Below are 18451 nucleotides of genomic sequence, written 5' to 3' on the forward strand. Positions count from 1 at the left end.
GGGGGCGCTGCCCGCGCGGAGGGCTCTCCCGCCAATCGCCGTGCCGCTGGGCGCCGCGGCTGGGCGCGGATTGGCTGCTCTGCCCAGGGGGCGCGGCCGGGCTCGCGCGCCGCCGGGGCTGCCGCACCCCCGGGTTGCGCCTTTCAAACGCAGGGAGAGAGCGAGAGAGCGGGAGCGGCGCTGTGGGGAACGGCGGGCGGTGGCCAGCGGTGGCCAGCGGTGAGTGCGCCCGGCCGGGGGAAGCCGCCAGCGGGGAGCGTGCCCGGCCACGGCATGAGCGTGCCTGGGCGGGGGGCTGTAGTGGTGGCCTGCTGCTGGGCGCGGTGGAAGCGCCGCGCTGCCTCCCCCACCCTTTGCCGGGTCGCGCCGGCAGCAGCGCGGGGGTGACTGAGGGAAGTCGGGGCTGTCTCGCGGGGAGCGGGCCGGGTCCCGCCCGGCCGCTGCCGCCCTCCGTGGTCCTTCGCTGCCACACATCTTCCCGGCCCGGAGCAGAGACTCGACGTCTTTAGAAAAGGTTAAACGAACTGATTTTTGCCCGGCTAAACTTCCCTAGTTTAGCGGGAAGCTTTCTCCTTAATGAGAATCTTGTAGAGAGAGTGTGAGAGCCACACTTTTAGTGTCTGTTTCTCAGGCCTTTTTGTGCAATGTGTTAACAACACAGCTACCACTTTTAAATTTTGGAAATAGTTCATGTATTAAAATTCGTGCCTTTTTTTGCCCATGGCTAGTTGAATCTCATTCTCCTGAGTAGATTATGTGCCTTTCTGTGGGTTTCTGTCTGCTACGGATATGTGTTTTTCTCTATTCTTGGTGATACTGAGCTTAAAGAGGATGTGGTGTCTTAACAGAGAAACAAAGTCAAGGCAACGTGAGGCAGAAGTTCTCCTTAATAATATTTGTTCTGTATCAATGATCATATAAAATAAAAGCTTACGTAATAAGTTCGGTAATGGTAATAAACTTGATAATGGTAAGCTCTTAATCAATGAGACCAGTTATCGAACACAAATGTTTTTGTACTGAAGTACAGCAGTAAGAAGATAGAGTTTAGCAGTTAAAGTTATCGAGTGAGCACAGCCCTAAGGAGAGTCACGTAAACTTTCAGACATCAAAATCATCCTCTTAAATGGTAAACTGTCATATAATTGGGGAAGAAGGAATGCTTGCTTGTTACAGACTGAGTCAAAGGCTTGTGTATTAGATTGTATTGTGACCTTTTCACAATTTCTTGAAGAAGCTATTTCCTGCATATCAAATAATATTTTGAAGATATTTTTAAACTGTGTAGTTTGGGTCTTTTTCCTGCTAAAGTATGTACAATGATTTGAATCCAAGATAGTTCTAATATGAATATCCATGTTCCATCCCACATGGGAATGTGAACAATCTTGGATGGGTACTGGATTACATTTGGGTCATAACTTGTTTGAGTGCTCCCCCAGAAGTGTCTGACAATGCATTTCTGTCATTTAAACTGCAAGAGTATTTTTACGAGTTTGCTAACTGTCTCTGAATTTGCCTTATGTTTTTTTTTTCTCCTTCACTAGTAAAGGTAAATCTGCTCTTTAACTTAAAAAAGCCATCAATTACGACTTCTGTTATCCTTCAGTAGCCTTTTTCTGCCTTGCTTTTGCACTTCACCTGAAGAGATGCTTCAGGCCTATAAATGTGAATATCAAATCCCAGTATTTTTATTGGGTTTGGTTTTGTTGGTTTTTTTTTTTTTCACTGTAGCAGAAATGATGTGGGTGGGTGTATCTTCATAATGTGCTGTTCTACTGGTTTATTAAGGTAATTTAATCCGGATTACTACATCATTTAATTCTAAGTGATCTGAACTTGCAAAGAGGACTTTGTCCATTCATGCTTCTCCCTGAAAATTAACTCAACCTTAAAAAATAAACTTAAAAAATCACTATGACTGAGCCTAATAACAAATTCCCACTGTATTCCCACTGGGAAAAAACCCCCACTTTGTCCTGTTGTTACCTATTCCTGCTATGTTGCAGTTAAGAAACAGGAAGGAGTTTTGGTAAATTCCCCCAGGAATGAATATCTGTTAAAAGTGTAAACTTAAAGGAACTATGGAACTTACCCAGAATCCAAAGAAGAGTTTCTGAAAGATTTTAAAAAGTTACATCTCATTAATAGTTAAGTAGTTATTAGCATTTTTATTAGAACTTAAGCTTATCCCTAGTATCTTATGGATATGCTCCAGGGAAAAAAAAAAACCCAGCTTATCTCAAGTGTTTACATTATTAAATTAGCATGTCTTGATTAGTATTCCTTTCAGGATTTATTTTTACAGTGATTAAATGTGGTGTTTTCAGGCTGCTACTGAACAAAGTTCTGGCTATTTGAGTTTTATAGCCCTAAACTTTTAATATTTGTATACTCTCCTGTGCTGTAACTATGGAATTTCCAAAACTCTTAATTGTTTTTCAGCAGGTGACTGGCATTAGAGAGAGACCTGCTCTTGACAATGTCGAGGAGAAAGCTGGAGAATAAAAGCCTTTCTGGCTTATTGGCCACATCTCTGCACACACCAATCAAGACAGATAACTTCCACAATTTTTATATGCTTGAATCAAAAGAGCTTGGAAGGTAAGATTATTCCTATTTATTTTATTTTAGCAAGAGGAATTTCTGCTGCAAGAAAATTCTCTGTACAATGAGGCAAACTTTTATGGTAGTAGATGGAGAATGGAGCATGGCCTTCTCCTTCTCTGCCCCCTTTGCATCACGATGGGTTCTTTAGGGACGTGGAAGAGGGACAGTGAGGCATAAGTTGCCAGCCTTTTCCACATCAGAGAGATCTGGTGTGTTTTCATAGGCATGTAGATTTGGGATTATCTTCCTTTTCCTGCCTAGTCACACATCAGATTCCAGGTGCATGGCCTAAACAAGGGATGACATAGGGTAATACTGTAAGACAAAGAATGAGGATTTCGAGTTGGTTGTCCCAGGTGTTTGGGTGAGTTTTCTGAAGTCCAGAAAACAAAGACCTCTTCTCTTCCCTTCCCTTCCCAGCCTCAAGCAGTTAGACTAAGTTTCAAGCAACCTGCTGTTTCAGAACAGTTTTGCAGCCTGCTTCCCTCGCTCTTGTTTGCAACAGTAAAATACGAAATAGAGCAACAAAGCACCCAAAGCCTCCGTATTTGTGACACTGTTTCAGACGTACAAGTGAATGTGTGTTTTGAAACCACTGGGTTAATTCATACCTTGAAAATACTCCGTGAATTGGGTGTAAAGCCATGCAAACATAATGCTGTGATCATGTTTCCAAGCTCCCTGAACAGAAGTGTCCCTGGTCAGTCTCACAGCTGTGCCTTGCTGTGCTGCACAAGGATCCTTTGCACCTGCAGCTTGTTTTGTCAGCAGAGATGCTCTTCTGCATGTGGTTTGTGAGCTCTTTAGCCTTCATTGTTCTCTTGGGTTTTTTCTGTTTTTCTAGCACGTGCTTTATCTGGTACACTTTTATAGAAGTGCACATTGCAGCCCATAACTTTCTTCTTTTCTTAACTTTTGTCAGCTCTGCTTTTGAATTCTAAACTCTACAGAAGCAGTTTATATGCAGCACCCTCTAGAACTCAGGTATTGTTACAATGCTGGATTTTCAGACTCTACATACTTGTGAGATGATGTCTAAAGCAAACACAAGTGTAGGTTTTGTGTGAATTCCAGAACAGTCTTTTGTACTTTCTGTGCATGCAAAACCAGGCATAACAAAATATGTGCCAAAATGCAAAAAAACCAGAAGCAGAGGACTCTGTTTTACAAACATAGTTATTATTTCTTCTGGCCTAACTGTATGTATATTTTTTCATGTTTTTAAGTGTATAAGTGCTTTTTAAGTGATGTAAAATCCATCTTTTCTTTGTAACCTCTCTAAAAGATTCAACATGCTTTAATTTTCACTTGCAATTCTCTTTTTCCTGTTGAGATTGTCTAGTAAATAGTTCTCTTGTTCTCTGCTTAAGCTTCCCAAGCCCCATTTCTTCCTCCCACACCCTTATCTGTTGGGTCCTTTGGTATTTAAGACACTGACTCACGAAGCTGGCAGGTTAGGTTCTGTTTAGTGGGTTAAGTAGTTCTGTCCCTGGTGTGTGCGTGGCTTGGCTTCTTTTGAAGTAGCTAAATTTCTGTGGTTTCTAAGCTGAGATATGAAAACATCCTGAAATCAGTTTTTCTTGTAAAGCTGGGCTGTGAAGGGGGATGGTTACGCAGTTGCTTTGCAGGCAAGGAGTGGGAACTGCTCCGCTTGCGTCAGTGCAGCCCTTCTGAGCTGACTTTTTTTTGTGTTTCTGGAGCAATTTCCACTGCTCTAAAAGACTTTTTTGTCTTAATTTTTGCCTTAACTGGCACATTACTAATAAACAAGTGGAAATTCATGCATCTCAAATCTGGAGATATCACTGACCTTCAAAGTTGTTAAACCCACAGCAACCAGACGGAAGATGTGCCAAAACTACCAGGGAAGATCTTGCTGTTCTCATGAAACTAAACTGGTTCCCCTTTGTTGATTTTAGAGACCCTTTCGTGGCTGACAGGTTTGATGTGATGCTAAAAAGAGAATGTAAGCTGGAGGAGGGAGTGTTTTCAGCTTGGGTGTATTATGAAATTGAGCTCAGTAACCTCCAATGCTCTGCAATAATAAGCTGGTTCAACAATTGGGAAAGAGCGTGGCTGTTTCAGGCTTACTAATAGTTGCTAAAGTGAAGAGTGCATGTATCAGACTAAATAACTCTCACCTCTAAAATTTAGTTCTTTAGAAAAGGGACAGAGAAAATCTACAACTAATTGATGTTGAAATAAATGATGAGAGAGGACCTGTTTTGTCGAATTTATTTTTGAGTTATAGCAGTATGATTAAAAGTCATTTTTAAATATTTTATAATTTAGGCATGTTTGTACAGTTATTTGCTAATGAAAATGATTTCTTTTCATGAGATGCTCATCCCTTTTCTTGATTAAATACCAAAGTCTAGATTTTTTTCAAGAAGTACTTTTTTTTTTTTTTTTTTTAAGAAATGATCCTTTTAAGCACTGGGATTTTTGCACCAGAAAACTGATAAAGGCTGCAAGGCAGTGTTGTATTTTCTACTAAAGCAGCTAATTTAGTTAAAAGAACACAGCTCAGATAGGTCGTACTGAGCTGCTTCATTACATTTGTTCTTAGTATGCTAAGTGGTAACAAAAATAGAGGTGGACAGGTTTTTATTGAAGACATAAATGTAGGTCGTGCTTTGTACACAGCTTTATACTGTTTTTAGAACTTTGCACACAGTTTATTGCGGCCTTTCAGGTTGGTTTTTTTGTAAATAATGTTTCTTGTATCATCTGAAAAGACTTTGCATGTATGCAACCAGGCATTTCTGGGAATGCAGTATCGGTGGTTATAAAATTGTATTTTTCAGGAGTTTACAACTTGGCTTAAACTGCATTTTTTCCTCCTGATTTTTTAAAACATCAGCTTGGTGTTTTAACTACAGTATGTGGTTTTCTTCTAAAAACATTTCTTTGCCAAAATAGATTTTTGTTTCCATACCTAAACAGCTGGCTAGCAAATAAAGCAGTGTGCTTTGTCCAACTGTAATTGAGGAAGAGAATGCTAAGTAGTGGGTACTTCTCTATTAAGATGTTTTGAAACATTTTGCAGATACCTGGGATTTTTGTAGCAGTACCACATGATTTGTGGAAGGAAATTCTCTTTATGACCAAAATTTTTTTCACTGAAAATCTCCTGCCACACCCATGCATATAAATGTGCTTTATTTTCCCTGTTCATTCTCTGCATTTCACAGAGGTTTGCTTTGTCTGTTATTGTCCTGTAGGTGTTGTAATGAGGTTGAGGGTTTTTCAATATGTTGCCAATCTGAACAGAGCTCTGGGCAGCCTGGTAAGACCTCGTGGCCAGCCCTGCTTTAAGCAGGAGGTTTTTAGAGACCTCCAGAAGTCCTTTCCAACCGAATTCATTCTGTAATCTGCCAGTGAGAATGTCCCTGTAACCTGATACTCTGATTTAATGTTTAGCTAGGCTGCACGAAGGGAATTTTACTGGGTCTCACTAAAGCTTCATCAGCTTAGTATCCTTCTACAGTGCCTGCAAGTGAATGTTAAGGAAATACTGTAAGAGCTGGCCAAACATGGCACTTCCCAATACTTTTTTTTGATTTGTTTCCAATTATTTGCTATGTCTTCGTATTTCTATTTCTAATGGTAATTTATGCACTTTTTATTTCCTGCATCTCAATGTTTTCCCTTTTATTTCATAGAGGAAGATGTGCTGTGGTTAGAAAATGTGTAGCTAAATCCACAGGCCAAGAGTATGCAGCTAAATTTTTAAAGAAAAGAAGAAGAGGTCAAGACTGCAAAGCAGAGATTCTGCATGAAATTGCTGTCCTTGAATTAATGAAATCCAATCCTCACATAGTTAATCTCCATGAAGTCTATGAAACAGCAAATGAAATCATCTTAGTGTTGGAATAGTAAGTATGCCTGGATCACATGTTCCATGTTTGTAGATAAAAGTCTTTTGATATACTGATTTTTTGCATGAGTTGCTGAGTGCCCAGAAGAACTGCAACAGTACCCTGTATACATTATGCTAATCTTTCATTATAATATACTCTATATTTTTTCCTTTAAGGATGTTTAAGGCAAGCTCACCAGAAATAAAGTTCTTGGAATGCCATAGAAGGTCCTGAATGCTTTGATGCAACTTAAATCACAAAAAAAATGTCGCTGATACCAAGAACACAGATTTCAAAGAGGCTGAGCGCATCCATGCCCTGTGAACTTCAATTAGCACTTGACATTTTTTGGTGACTGAAGAATTGCTGTTTCTTTGTGTGTTTTGAGCCCCTAAATTTAGTGCTTTTGTTGTTTTAAAACTGGTGTTTGGAGCCATTCCTTTAAAAATTGCCACATTTTTTACAGACGTCCCTGAAGCTTCTCCTTAGTTCAGAAAAATAAGTTTAATTTGGGAATTGAATTTGCATTATCTATCACATTTGCTGTATGTGTAAATTTTTGTTTGGAATGTAAGGAACAAAAATGCAGCCTGTGAAATTAATTATTTCTAAGCTTCAAGTTTCATGTACAAAGTGTTTGAAGTGCTGTTAATGGTGGTTTCCATACACCATGATAAATCCCTTCAAATTTTCCAAAGAATATAGCAAGATTCTATCTTTAAAAGCTTTTTTTTCCCTGGAACTAGGTGACCCCTAACATATTATTTGTTTTTCTAAGGCTTTTCTGCAAATCCTTTTCTGCAGAGCTTTCAGCTCTTTACCCATCTGGGTGCCCATTCAGACCATAATGTAACTTGAGTACAAGAATACTGTTGGAGCCAGTGCTGAAAACCTTGTGAAAGTTGAAATTTATGGCATCCACTGCCCTTCTCCTCATGTACATGTTGTCATAAAGTTAGCTAGGGGACGCATTACTGACGCCTCAGCTAACCTCAGCAGGTTTGTGGCTGTGTTCATTCCTTTTGTCTCTTATCTGACTTCTTAATAGACTTTCATTTTGTCAGCAGTGAAGTTTAGGCTTAGTGATCTGTAGTTCTGAGGTAGCCCTTCATCCTTGAGAGAGACTTCAGGCACTCAGAGTAGGCTGATGATCTCAATGATCACAAACCCAGCCTGAAAGAAGACGCTGACACTGCAGCCAAGTGTAGGAATAGCTCATAAACCACATGAGCACAGATATTTCCATGCTGCTTTACACTGCACTGAATTATTTATGAATTGGTCTCATGGAAGAAATTTTAGATTTGACTTGAAAAGAGAGGCTTCTTTGATTCAGGACTGATGATAGAACTCAACTTCTGGAAGGCATCTTCTTGCTTGAGGGGACCAGAGCATTATGAGGTTACCAGTCAAAGTGCTTTTTGCTGCCTCGACTGCTGTTTCAGGCTATAAGGAAAGAAAAAGCATCATCAGATTTTTTTTTTTCCCTCATCTAAGTGTTAATATGGAGTGGTTTATAGCGTAAGTGGTTAAAGAAAGGCTGGGAATAATTTCTTTCTGGTATTACAGATATATGTTAGAGATTACTGATAACATTTTTCCTCACTTAAGCTTCAAAATTTAAACTTAATACACAGGTGTTCTTGGATGTGTTTCAGTGCTGCTGGAGGAGAAATATTTGACTTGTGTGTCCCAGATCTGGATGACAGAATTGGTGAAAGGGATATTGTAAGGCTTATAAGGCAAATACTTGAAGGACTTTGCTGCTTGCACGAAAACAATATTGTTCATCTTGATTTAAAGGTGAGGCTGCAGCAGACTTTGTTTTAGCTCTTTATTTTCAATTTATTATGTTCATCAAAGTAATTTGTTAAATACATAAAAAAGATGAGAATAAGGAGATTAAATGGTATTAAAATTAGATAAAAAGGATAGAGATTAAGTATTTTTAGATAACATTTAGCAGTAAGTATTGCATAATAGAACCTGAAGTGTCATTTAGCACATGGGCTTTTTTTTTAGATTGTATTTTATTAATTAGGAATGCACTATTTTCTGTTCTAGCCTCAAAATATTTTGCTGAGCAGTGTCAATCCTCTTGGTGATGTAAAAATTGTAGATTTCGGGATGTCCCGGAAGCTTGAGAATTGCAGTGAACTGCGGCAGATCATGGGAACAACGGAGTATCTTGGTATGGAAGGGCTGCTTCGCAACCTCTCGTGGGGTTTTGAGAAAACAGGAGCAGTTCACGTAACACACTTACCAACTTACAAGCTGATAAAGAACACCGTAGGACAAGGCAACATGTTTTGAGCTGCTCTTTTTTTTGAGTAGTCAACAAATATTTGCACCATAAATTCCCGAATTATATCAATAAGTGCACCCTACAATTTCATGCTGTAGTATTTCCTGTGATGTAGGCTGTTAAATTCTTCTGATTAGAATTGGAATGCAACATTAGCATGCACAAAGAAATGTTCTTTGAATTAGCAACGTTATTTAATATGATGATTTATGAGATTAAAATATTCCTTGGAAAGGGAAAGATTGCTATTAACACTTGGCCCTCTCTGAGGGACAAGTGTCCTTCAGGATTTGCCAACACTCAATTCTAAGAGCACTTCATTCTGCAATGAATAACTTGCTACCTAGCCTGTGCTAACAGCCAGTGATCCTAAAATTGGCTTGGTCATCTTGTTTTGCAGTGTTAACATGCTGAAGGCTTTATGCATTCCCCTTAAAAAGCTGTATACTTCAAAACCTCTTAGGAGAAAAACGTAACATGCATGCATCTGATTCGAACACGTCTTGAAACTCGGATAAACCTTAGGCCATGTAGTGCCATTTTGGTGTGAACCGAGTAAACATCCATGTCTAGGCAAACGGAAATAACTTTTTGCCGCCCTTGTGGCTTGAAAATAATAAACCTAATTATTGAAACTACATGTTTAGTCTCATAATAATGGTTGGCAAAAGAATGCCAGAAATGTAGTGTATGATTCAAGGCCATTTAAATAATGTATTTATTAAAGCATTTTTCTTCTCCCCATCTCTTTAGCTCCAGAAATCTTAAACTACGATCCTATTACCACAGCTACAGACATGTGGTATGTTTTATCTTAATTCATTTTACTGAGGTTTGGTGGGACCACTTAACAGTCTAAGGGCCTGATCCAGTTTCATCTGGCTTCCAAGAATACCACCTTCTGTTGGTGGGCTGGCTGAAAGAGGGAGGGAGAGATGGGAGGGGAAGGAGCCCTCAAGATATAACTCAGGGCTTACAGGAATATATGGGTCTGTTGCACACTTAGTAGGGAATGCAGGTGGCTTCTGAGCCTGTGGAGCACAGGTGTTTGTTCTAAGGGGATAGTAACAGTGGCTGGATAACATACTTTAGGTATTAGTTACTCCTGGGTTACATGCTTCAGATATTAGCTACTCTAGGACACTCTTTCCTTCCCACTTTTATATTGTTAAATAACGTAAACTTCCTACTTCTTATTTTTAGAGATGTACCTGCAGAATGAATCTTAAAAAAGGAGACAAGTACTTTAAACTGACCCACAACTTCATTTGTGGCTTTTTAATTTTATGAGCTATGTTAAAGACTAGCTTTGAAATGTTTCCTTTAAAACATAAAATCTTCAGCATCTTAATTAAAATTCGCTGTTAAAAGTTGCTAATTGCTCATTTGAAATTTTCAACTCAATAATAACTAAATCTGTTCATGAAAGTTTTTTAATCATGTACTATTTGCCTGCTTTTGTGGGAAGACATAAAAAACCCCCTACTGTTTTCAGAATGAGAAACCCAACAGCTGCATGTTTCCACACTGTAAGGAGTACTAAATTCTGATCTATTAGATCACAAAAATGTTTTTATTATACATCAAGAAAGCATCTTAAGATTTATAATATGATCTGTGGTACTCACATTCTTGGGAGAAACATCTCAGCAAGAGGAGATTGTAACACAACTCAGATGTCAAATGTACACAGAGGTTGACTGAATCTCAGTCTTTGCTCTGTCATCCAGAATTGCAATGAAAGATGGGTTTTATTTACATGCAGATTAGAAAAATCTGTCTTTTTTGCAGCTCTATCATGCAGAATTGCCATGTATCCCAAGAGTGGGCTGTATAAAAGTGGTATTTCCTTTTCCTATTAATTGGAAGAAAAGGATATACTGAAAATAAACAGTTTTCAAAAATCCTTTCATTGAGATATATACACTTAGCTTTCCTCGTGTATGTGCAGTCATGCTCGAATCACATGATGCTTCTGAGTGTGGCATGTATCAGGAAGTTTGATCTGCAGCACAGTAAATATGTGGGGTATATTGTTTAGATTCTCTAGTCGGTTTATAGATTGTGTTGTTACCTCAGGAACATTGGTGTCATCTCATACATGCTGCTGACACAAGAATCTCCATTTGTGGGAGCTGATGTTCAAGAAACTTACCTTAATATATCTCAAGTTAACGTGGATTATTCAGAAGAAACATTTTCATCAGTTTCACAGCCTGCAAAAGACTTCATTCAAAAACTTCTCATAAAAAATCCAGAGTAAGTAGCAGAGTCCTCCAGGCAAGAATCCTAAATTTGTGGAGCACCTAGAAAAAGTGAATGTTAATTTATGTACTTAATACCACTGATAAGGTCAGTTGGATATTTCACAGTGCATTGGTATTTTCAACTGATATTTAAAAGTGCTGGTTTATGCTTTTCCATAATGTGTGAGAAGGATCTTCAATTCACTGTCTGGCTATTATTGTCAGACATTACTAATAATGTTATTAGTCAGGCTTGTTCTTTGAGGTGGTTTTTTTTTTGGGGTGTTTTTTTTTTTTTTTAGTTTCTTTATATTTTCGTTCAGAGGACAGATTGTTAACGTATTTTATTAAATATAATCTAGAAAGGTCACATTATTTTCTGTAAATATTGTACAGTTTGGAGAGACAAAATGCAATGTCTTTGCAGTGCTTTCTTGTTTCCTGACTTAGCTTTATCTTTCTACTTAAATACACCTCTTATTATATATTTATACTTGGCGGTGTTTTGCCTTGTTCAGTCTTAATGTTCTCAATCCAAAGTGAAGACTTTTTTCTTTGTAAGACACACTCCCATAACTCTGCATTCTTTGGGAGTTCAGACTCTAATCAAGACCTTGCAAAATAGCTGAACTTTGAGAAGTGACCTGGTCAGGTATTATCAATTGCAGTGCTAGATATTGTCACCTGTGGTGAGACAGGAGTCCTTGTCATCTTCTGAGAGCCTCCAGCAGACAGGAGTGACCCTGCTTGGCTGAGAGAGCTCTTCGATAGGAGGAGACTATGGGAGATGATTCCTGGAACGTGACTGCTCTGAGGAAATAAAATATAAAGCGATGTCTGAAGAAGAGTCCTTCCTGTTTTAACATCTCACATACACAGTTTGTCGGGATCTGGAGTAGTTCATAAAACCCCACTATCATGAGGGACGCTTATCTTTCATGTTTGTGGAGCACCTAGAAAAAGGGAATCGATGATGAAGAGCCTGCTTTGATAACTCTTAGTGTGGGCCTGTGGGATATTTGACATTCTGTCACAATTACTGCTCACTTTCTCGTGGGTATCTCAGGAGTCTTCATTACATCCTCAATAAGCTGCCTTTTTTTTTTTTTTTCCCCCTATTCCAACTCTTGATGACTTACCTCCTTGAATTTTAAGAGGAAAAGTCTGTTCTCGGAGAGTCAGCTCTGTAGAGTTACACTTCTCTGACTGAAAAATATTCCCATTTTCTGGTAGAGTTAGGCACAAGTAGTGGGCTCTATTGCCTTGGAGCCAGTTTTCCAGTAAGTTCTGTGGAAGTTAACAATGCAGAACACAAAACTTGCAGTAACACTGTACTAAGTTATCCAGAGGAACAATTTTCTAAGTCTGGTCTGTTTGATAAGATCTACATTTTGAAAGGGTTTATGCCAGATGAATTGCAAGAGTAAAACACTAGAACATGTCAGAGTTGATGACATCATGTTACCTGGCTGTCCTTGAAAACCTAATGACTGAATATTCAAGAGCCTCACTATTTATGGTCTGTATAAAACATATGACTTTAAAAACAAAAGCACATGCGCATGTATGTGTACCATGTTGGAAACATTCCAAGGGACTGTGTTCCTTGTTCTGATGAAAGCTTACCAGCTTTAGGGCAAACCGTCAACTAAATTTAGATGCGTGTAGACATTACTTAACTGTGTTTTGTAGCAGCTGAGGTAGGGGTGAAAACACAACGATATTGACTCTTCAGTGTCAATTTTGCTTAGGATTTTTAGCATCAGAGCTATTTTAGTTTTTTTAGTATTGGTGAAATTAACTTAAGCACCTTTCCCCTTTCCTTTCCGAAGGGACAGGCCCACAGCAGCAGATTGTCTCTCCCATTCGTGGTTGCAGCAAGGGGAGTTCATGCTCCTGTGCAGCCCTGAAGAAACTTGCTGCTCCCCTCAGCTGCCTGGACACGCAACAAAGTGCTCAGAAGAGCGCAGTGCAAAATCCAGCTGCACTAGTACCTGCAGTGACAAGGAGGACAAGGAGAACATTCCAGAGGACAGCAGTATGGTCTCCAAACGCTTCCGCTTTGATGATTCATTGCAGCATCCCCAAGACTTCATGACAGACTTTGTGTGTTAATCTGTAATAGAGACTTATCATGAAGTGAATTCAGCATAATCTGTTCCAGTGATGAAAATAAGGTTCTGGCTTGCCAATTCGTGCAGCATTGGCATACTGGAAATGCACTTTGATTCTTTTATGCTGGTGCCTCCTTTTCTATCCATTGCTGGCAGTGGATTTAACTCCTGAGGAACTGGAGTTTTTGCGCCAATAAAATGAATTATTTTTTTTAAGAAGATATAATTAACTATTTTTGCACTTTTCAAGTTCTAGTCAAAAGATGATGCTAGAGTGAACAAACTGAAACCTGCAAATGAGTTTGCTTAAGCACAGCCTTTGCCAAACAGTGGTTGAACACATGCATGCTTTTAGGACTAGCCTTAGTAAGAAATTGGGAAGGGAAGCAGGTAAACGGAATCTTGCTGCTTTACTGGACTTGCTTGCTACCATTCTCACCACTTTAAATAGAGGCTAAAGTTGGTATGTTTTGGGACTATAGTACATCTGTTGGGGACATTTGGAAAACTGTTCTCCCTCTATGATCACTAGTAGTTTTGCCTTAGAGATCTGGTCTATTTGGGCATTATAATGCATATTCTGTGGGGTTATGCTGTGTTGGATCTCTGCAACACTTGGTATAGAAAACAGGTAGATTGTCAGTTCTTGTGCTTGTGGTCCTTGGCTTCTTACCACTAAATTACATTTGAAGATGAGGTTCCTATGCTGATGTGAATATTTGAACTTGGTGGTTTGCTTTCACCAAACCTCTGAAATAGTATAATCTACCTGTATTGCCTTTCTCCTCATCTTAAAACCAAAAGAAACCAAAAACCCCCAAAACAACCACCCCCCAAAAAAACCCCACACAAACAAGCTCTGAAACAGAAAGCCTCTAGTTAAAAGTAGTAAAACTGAGTAAACTGAAAATAACCATTTTTGCCAGTGAAGCTGCAATTAACAACTTTTCTCTATGCCCCTCTAAAGTAGAAGTGCATCTTGCTGTCAGTTATTGTTGCCCATTACTCGGCTTCATGCCTGCTCTGAGAAATGGGCTGCAGTGTGTTAGTATTTAAAGACAAACTACCTAATAATTGTTTTAAGCCTTTAAAAATGGTTTGTTTAGTGGTATTTTTTAAAGTTCTGTATCTTCCACTTCCTGTTTCTGGCTCTGAGGTAATAATGCCTGTGTCAAGTTTTGTCTTAGAGCAAATGCCAGTTGTGCCTTAACAGCCTGAAACTAATACTCATAAAATAAGCCCCTGAATCATAACAGAGGCTGGGAATCTTTTTGGGCAGTGAATTTATTAAAACTCTTAGAGATATTTTGAAAGTAAATGTCACTTTAAAATATTTTGGGATTTTCCACTCCTCAGAGCTTAAATTTAATTGTCTTTGAATTGGATTTGTTTTGTATAATAAAATACCACAACATGATAATCCTTTTCAAGTGTGCCTGTGGATTTGTCAATAGTTGGGCAGATTGGCATTTTGGAATAACATATGATTGAGAGGTGAACCTGGTGAGTGGTAGAAGGTTGTGCTTTATCTTCCTTCACACAAGGAAAGAGCAGGTTTTTCCCAAACAGATTTCAATATTTCCCAAACAATTTCAATATAAGGTGTCACCATAATGCATGGGGGAATTCAGGACTTTTGTCTTGGTTTGTGGGGGGACAATCATGCTGACAAGTGGCAAAAAGACTGAGGTGTAATGCATGTAAAACTTTTCAGCTTCTGTTTGTCAGAAGAAGTAGAAGTTTTCCAATACTTAATTTCATGCGAAATGAAGGAACAGGTTTGTTCGGCAGATACAAAGCTCTGATGCCTGGGTGTGAGTGAACCACACCGAATCTCCTCTGTGTATTAATTCTCATGGAGCTTTTTTCAGTGGTACCGATTGTATATATAATTACAGAATTACTTTGCAGGAGGCAGCTCTTGGATTGTGTTCAGGTTCTTTACACCCTTACTTTTCAAAGTCCCTGGCTTGTCCCAGTTGGAGTCTTACCTGACCTTTTGATTTTTTCCCACCAGTATGGAGTCCAGTTTGAACTGGGTAAGTTAAAACCACAAATTACTACATACATATGTAGAAGTTAAAGTTCATGTAAGAAGAAAATGCCAAAAAGTTGTGAAGATACAGGTAAAAAAGAATGTTAAAAAAGCTGCTATCATTCAGAATTCTGCCAAAATATGACTGAATTGAAATTACAACTATTTTTTGGCGTCTGGAAAATAAAGCTGATAGCACATGCTAGCACTTTACGACAAAGTTGTCATTCCTTAAGATTTTTATCACAGTATCTGATATTTACCTTTCTTGCTACTTTAGAACTAACTTATCTTTAAATAATTGAAAATTCGTTTTAACCAAAGAATTTAAGTTTTGAAGACTTTATTTGTATTTTATATAAACTTAAAATATACTTTGAATCAGACTTTGTTTGGATAAGTGCATTTGATTTATTTGAAAATACTGTGCAAATTAAGTCCAGTTGAATGTAAATACATACCTTGCAGGCAACTGTTAGTCTGTCTTGCTTCCTGCCATATTACTGGGAATTTCCAAGTGTGAATGAGTGCTGAGTAATATTTTCAGATGACTGAAGTCATACTTCTATGCAGTGTTTATTAAAAAAATAAATAAACATTGCCATTTTTTCAAAACTTGTGTGTTTGTTTGTTCACAGAATCAGAGACTAATTGAGGTTAGGAGGGACCTCTGGAAGTCATGTTGCCCAACCCCCCTGCTCCAGCCATCCCATCTAGGCCTTGCTGTCCAGAATGATGTCCAGATGGCTTTGGATCTCCGAGGAAGGACACTGTCTCCCTGCACAACCTGCTGCAGTTCTCAGTCAGCCTCACAGTAAAAGTATGTTCCTGTGTTCAGATGGAACCTCACGTGTTCCACTTTGTACCCACTCCCTCTTGTCCTGTCACTGGGCATCAGTGACAGGAGCCTGGCTCCATCTTCTTTGCAGCCCCACTTCAGATGATGATAAGAGCCTCCCTGAGCTTTCTTTTCTCCTGGCCAAACAGTCCCTGCTGCCTCATCCTTTGCTCATAAGAGAGGTGCTCCATTCCCTGAATCCCTTTGTGGCCTTTAGTTGGACTCCCAGCTCTGTGTGTCTCACACTGGGCATGGGATGCCCAGAGCTGGGCACTGCTCCTGTGGGTAGTAAAGGGAAGGATCACCTCTGTCGCCCTGCTGCAGCCCGTGCCATCGGCCTGATGTGTGGCACACTGCTGGCTCCTGTTCAGCTCCAGGACCCCAGGGCCTTCTCTGCAAAGGGGTTTTCCAGCTGGATGGCTCCAGGATATATCAGTGTATGGCACTGTTCCTCCACAGCCCGTTTCTCCAGCCTGCAGAGGTCCCTGTGGACGGCAGCAGGACCCACAGGTGTATCAGCCACTCCCAGTTTTGTGTCACCTGCAGCCTTGCTGAGGGCATGCTGGGCCCATCATCCTTAACCAGGATCTCCTGGGAGAGTGTTAGAGGCCTTGCTGGGGGCTCGGTAGGCAGTGTCTGCTGCTCTCCCCTCAGCTCCTGGCAGTCATTTCACTGCAGAGGGTTGCTCAAGTCTGACTTCCCCTTGCTGAGTCTATGCTGACTACTACCAGTGAATCACGAACTTAGCAGCTAACTTCCTGGAACTGTTCTCTATGTCTGGCTTGATGCAGAAAATATTGATGTTCCTATTGGTAATGATCTGGTTGTATCTCGCTCTTCTTACTGAGGTGATACTTTTTAAGATAAATTCTACTGCCCTCTCCGAATGGCCATGTGAGACAACTTAAATGGAATCTTTGTTATACATACTAACCTTCTAGGGCACTAATGGTTTCATTTGTTTCATTGTCAAGTAGACAGCTGAAATAAAAAACAACAAACCCCAAAACAAGTGTCCTTTAGAAAGGGAATTGCACTCAAAAGAGGAGGTTAACTCCTGGTGGCCTGGATAGTGTGTTTCTTCCAAAGGCACACATTTCATTGACAAAGCTTTTGCATTGTTTGAAATGCACAAATGGGCTTTCTTTTTAGTGGAACAAGCAGTGTATTCATGTGGTTGCTTTGGTGTTGCAGCATTAAGTTCACAAAGTATCCGAATATTTACATTTCTTGCAGTGAGAGTTTTTATCAGGAATGATGCCTATTTCTTTAACACATCAAGAAAACAAACTATTTTGTTTAATGGTGGTTTCAGACAGCTTGAAATTTCTGCCTTTTCAGAAGTCCTAAGGAAGGAGACATCTTTGAGAAATGCATCACAGTGGCTTTAAACTGAGAGCAGAAGACTTAGATTAGATAATAGGAAGAAATTCTTGGCAGTGAGGGTCATGAGGCACTGGAACAGGTTCCTCAAAAAAGCTGTGGAATGTCCCATCCCTGGAAGTGTTCAAGGCCCGGTTGGACAGGGCTCTGAGCAACCTGGTCTAGGGGAAGGTGTCCCTGCCCATGGCAGAGGGTTGGAACTGGATGACCTCTAAGGTCCCTTCCAACTCAAACCATTATAGGATAATAACTGACCCTCTTCTTACCAGGACACCTGTGCTTGTACTCTTGCCAAGTAAGGCAAGTTGAACTTGAAAAAATATTTTGTAAAATTGGGGCATAACACGAGTGTGCAATTACTGTGTGTTTGTTTCAGAAGCCACTCATCCTGGACATTAGAACCTGGCAGCTGACAGGCTTGAAAATACTGCTTGGTCCACTCAGCATTGCAGAAATGAGCAAGATGCATAATGAATCAGAGTGTAGAAAGTCTACCAAATTTAAAGGTAATATTACAAGGCTGAATTGCCAAGTCATCTACCAGTGAGTAGTGTGCTATGAGAGTATAAGGAAACTTTTTAATAATTAAAAGTAGGTACAGGAATTATGACATAAAAGTTCTTATCTGGTAGCCCATGTAGTGACTAAACAGCAATGTAGGTGTTATTATTCATGTCTGTAAGAAGAAAGTTCTCCTGATAATGAAAAATACTATATATATAAGGGTTTTCTTTATAATGTTTCTCATATTAGCAATCTGTGTCTTTCTTCCTCTGAAGACTATAAGCAGCTGTGCTATTTCCAGTTTCCTAATCAGACAATAAACCCCAAAATGTCACATTCTAGCAAAAGGACTCCCATGCCCAGCAGTGGATGGCAGTGCATGCTGATTGTGCCACTGCTTGCTGTAGGTGTAGTTCTGATAGTTGAAATAGCAGGGAGTTCCCTTTGCATGGTTTCCAACTGGACTGTTCTGTATTATAGCCAGTACAGAGTAGAGTTTGTTTGAATCTCCCTGTGCTAGATTGAGTATGAGGGTATTTCTCATTCCAAGATC

At 39.6% G+C, this 18451-nt stretch overlaps 1 protein-coding gene across 4 annotated transcripts; it reads left to right on the forward strand.

Moving 5' to 3' along the window:
- The first annotated feature begins 118 nt into the window (after positions 1–118).
- Positions 119–14563, forward strand: STK17B (serine/threonine kinase 17b). 4 transcript variants are annotated; one of them, XM_042041520.1, is made up of 8 exons: positions 119–219; positions 2446–2604; positions 6276–6488; positions 8132–8276; positions 8538–8664; positions 9532–9580; positions 10858–11037; positions 12857–14563. In XM_042041520.1, the coding sequence occupies exons 2-8, from the start codon at positions 2483–2485 to the stop codon at positions 13137–13139; spliced, it is 1119 nt and encodes a 372-aa protein (XP_041897454.1). In that variant the 5' UTR covers positions 119–219; positions 2446–2482; the 3' UTR covers positions 13140–14563. The 4 variants fall into 4 exon arrangements, with proteins under 4 accessions (XP_041897454.1, XP_041897455.1, XP_041897456.1 ...); XM_042041521.1 differs by having other exon boundaries at positions 120–219; positions 2449–2604; XM_042041522.1 differs by having other exon boundaries at positions 182–209.
- The last annotated feature ends 3888 nt before the right edge of the window (positions 14564–18451 follow it).

This window comes from Corvus kubaryi, unplaced genomic scaffold (assembly GCF_017639235.1).
Source record: "Corvus kubaryi isolate FWS band 111438036 unplaced genomic scaffold, C.kubaryi_AGA036_p1.0 37396, whole genome shotgun sequence".
Taxonomy (NCBI): Eukaryota; Metazoa; Chordata; class Aves; order Passeriformes; family Corvidae; genus Corvus; species Corvus kubaryi.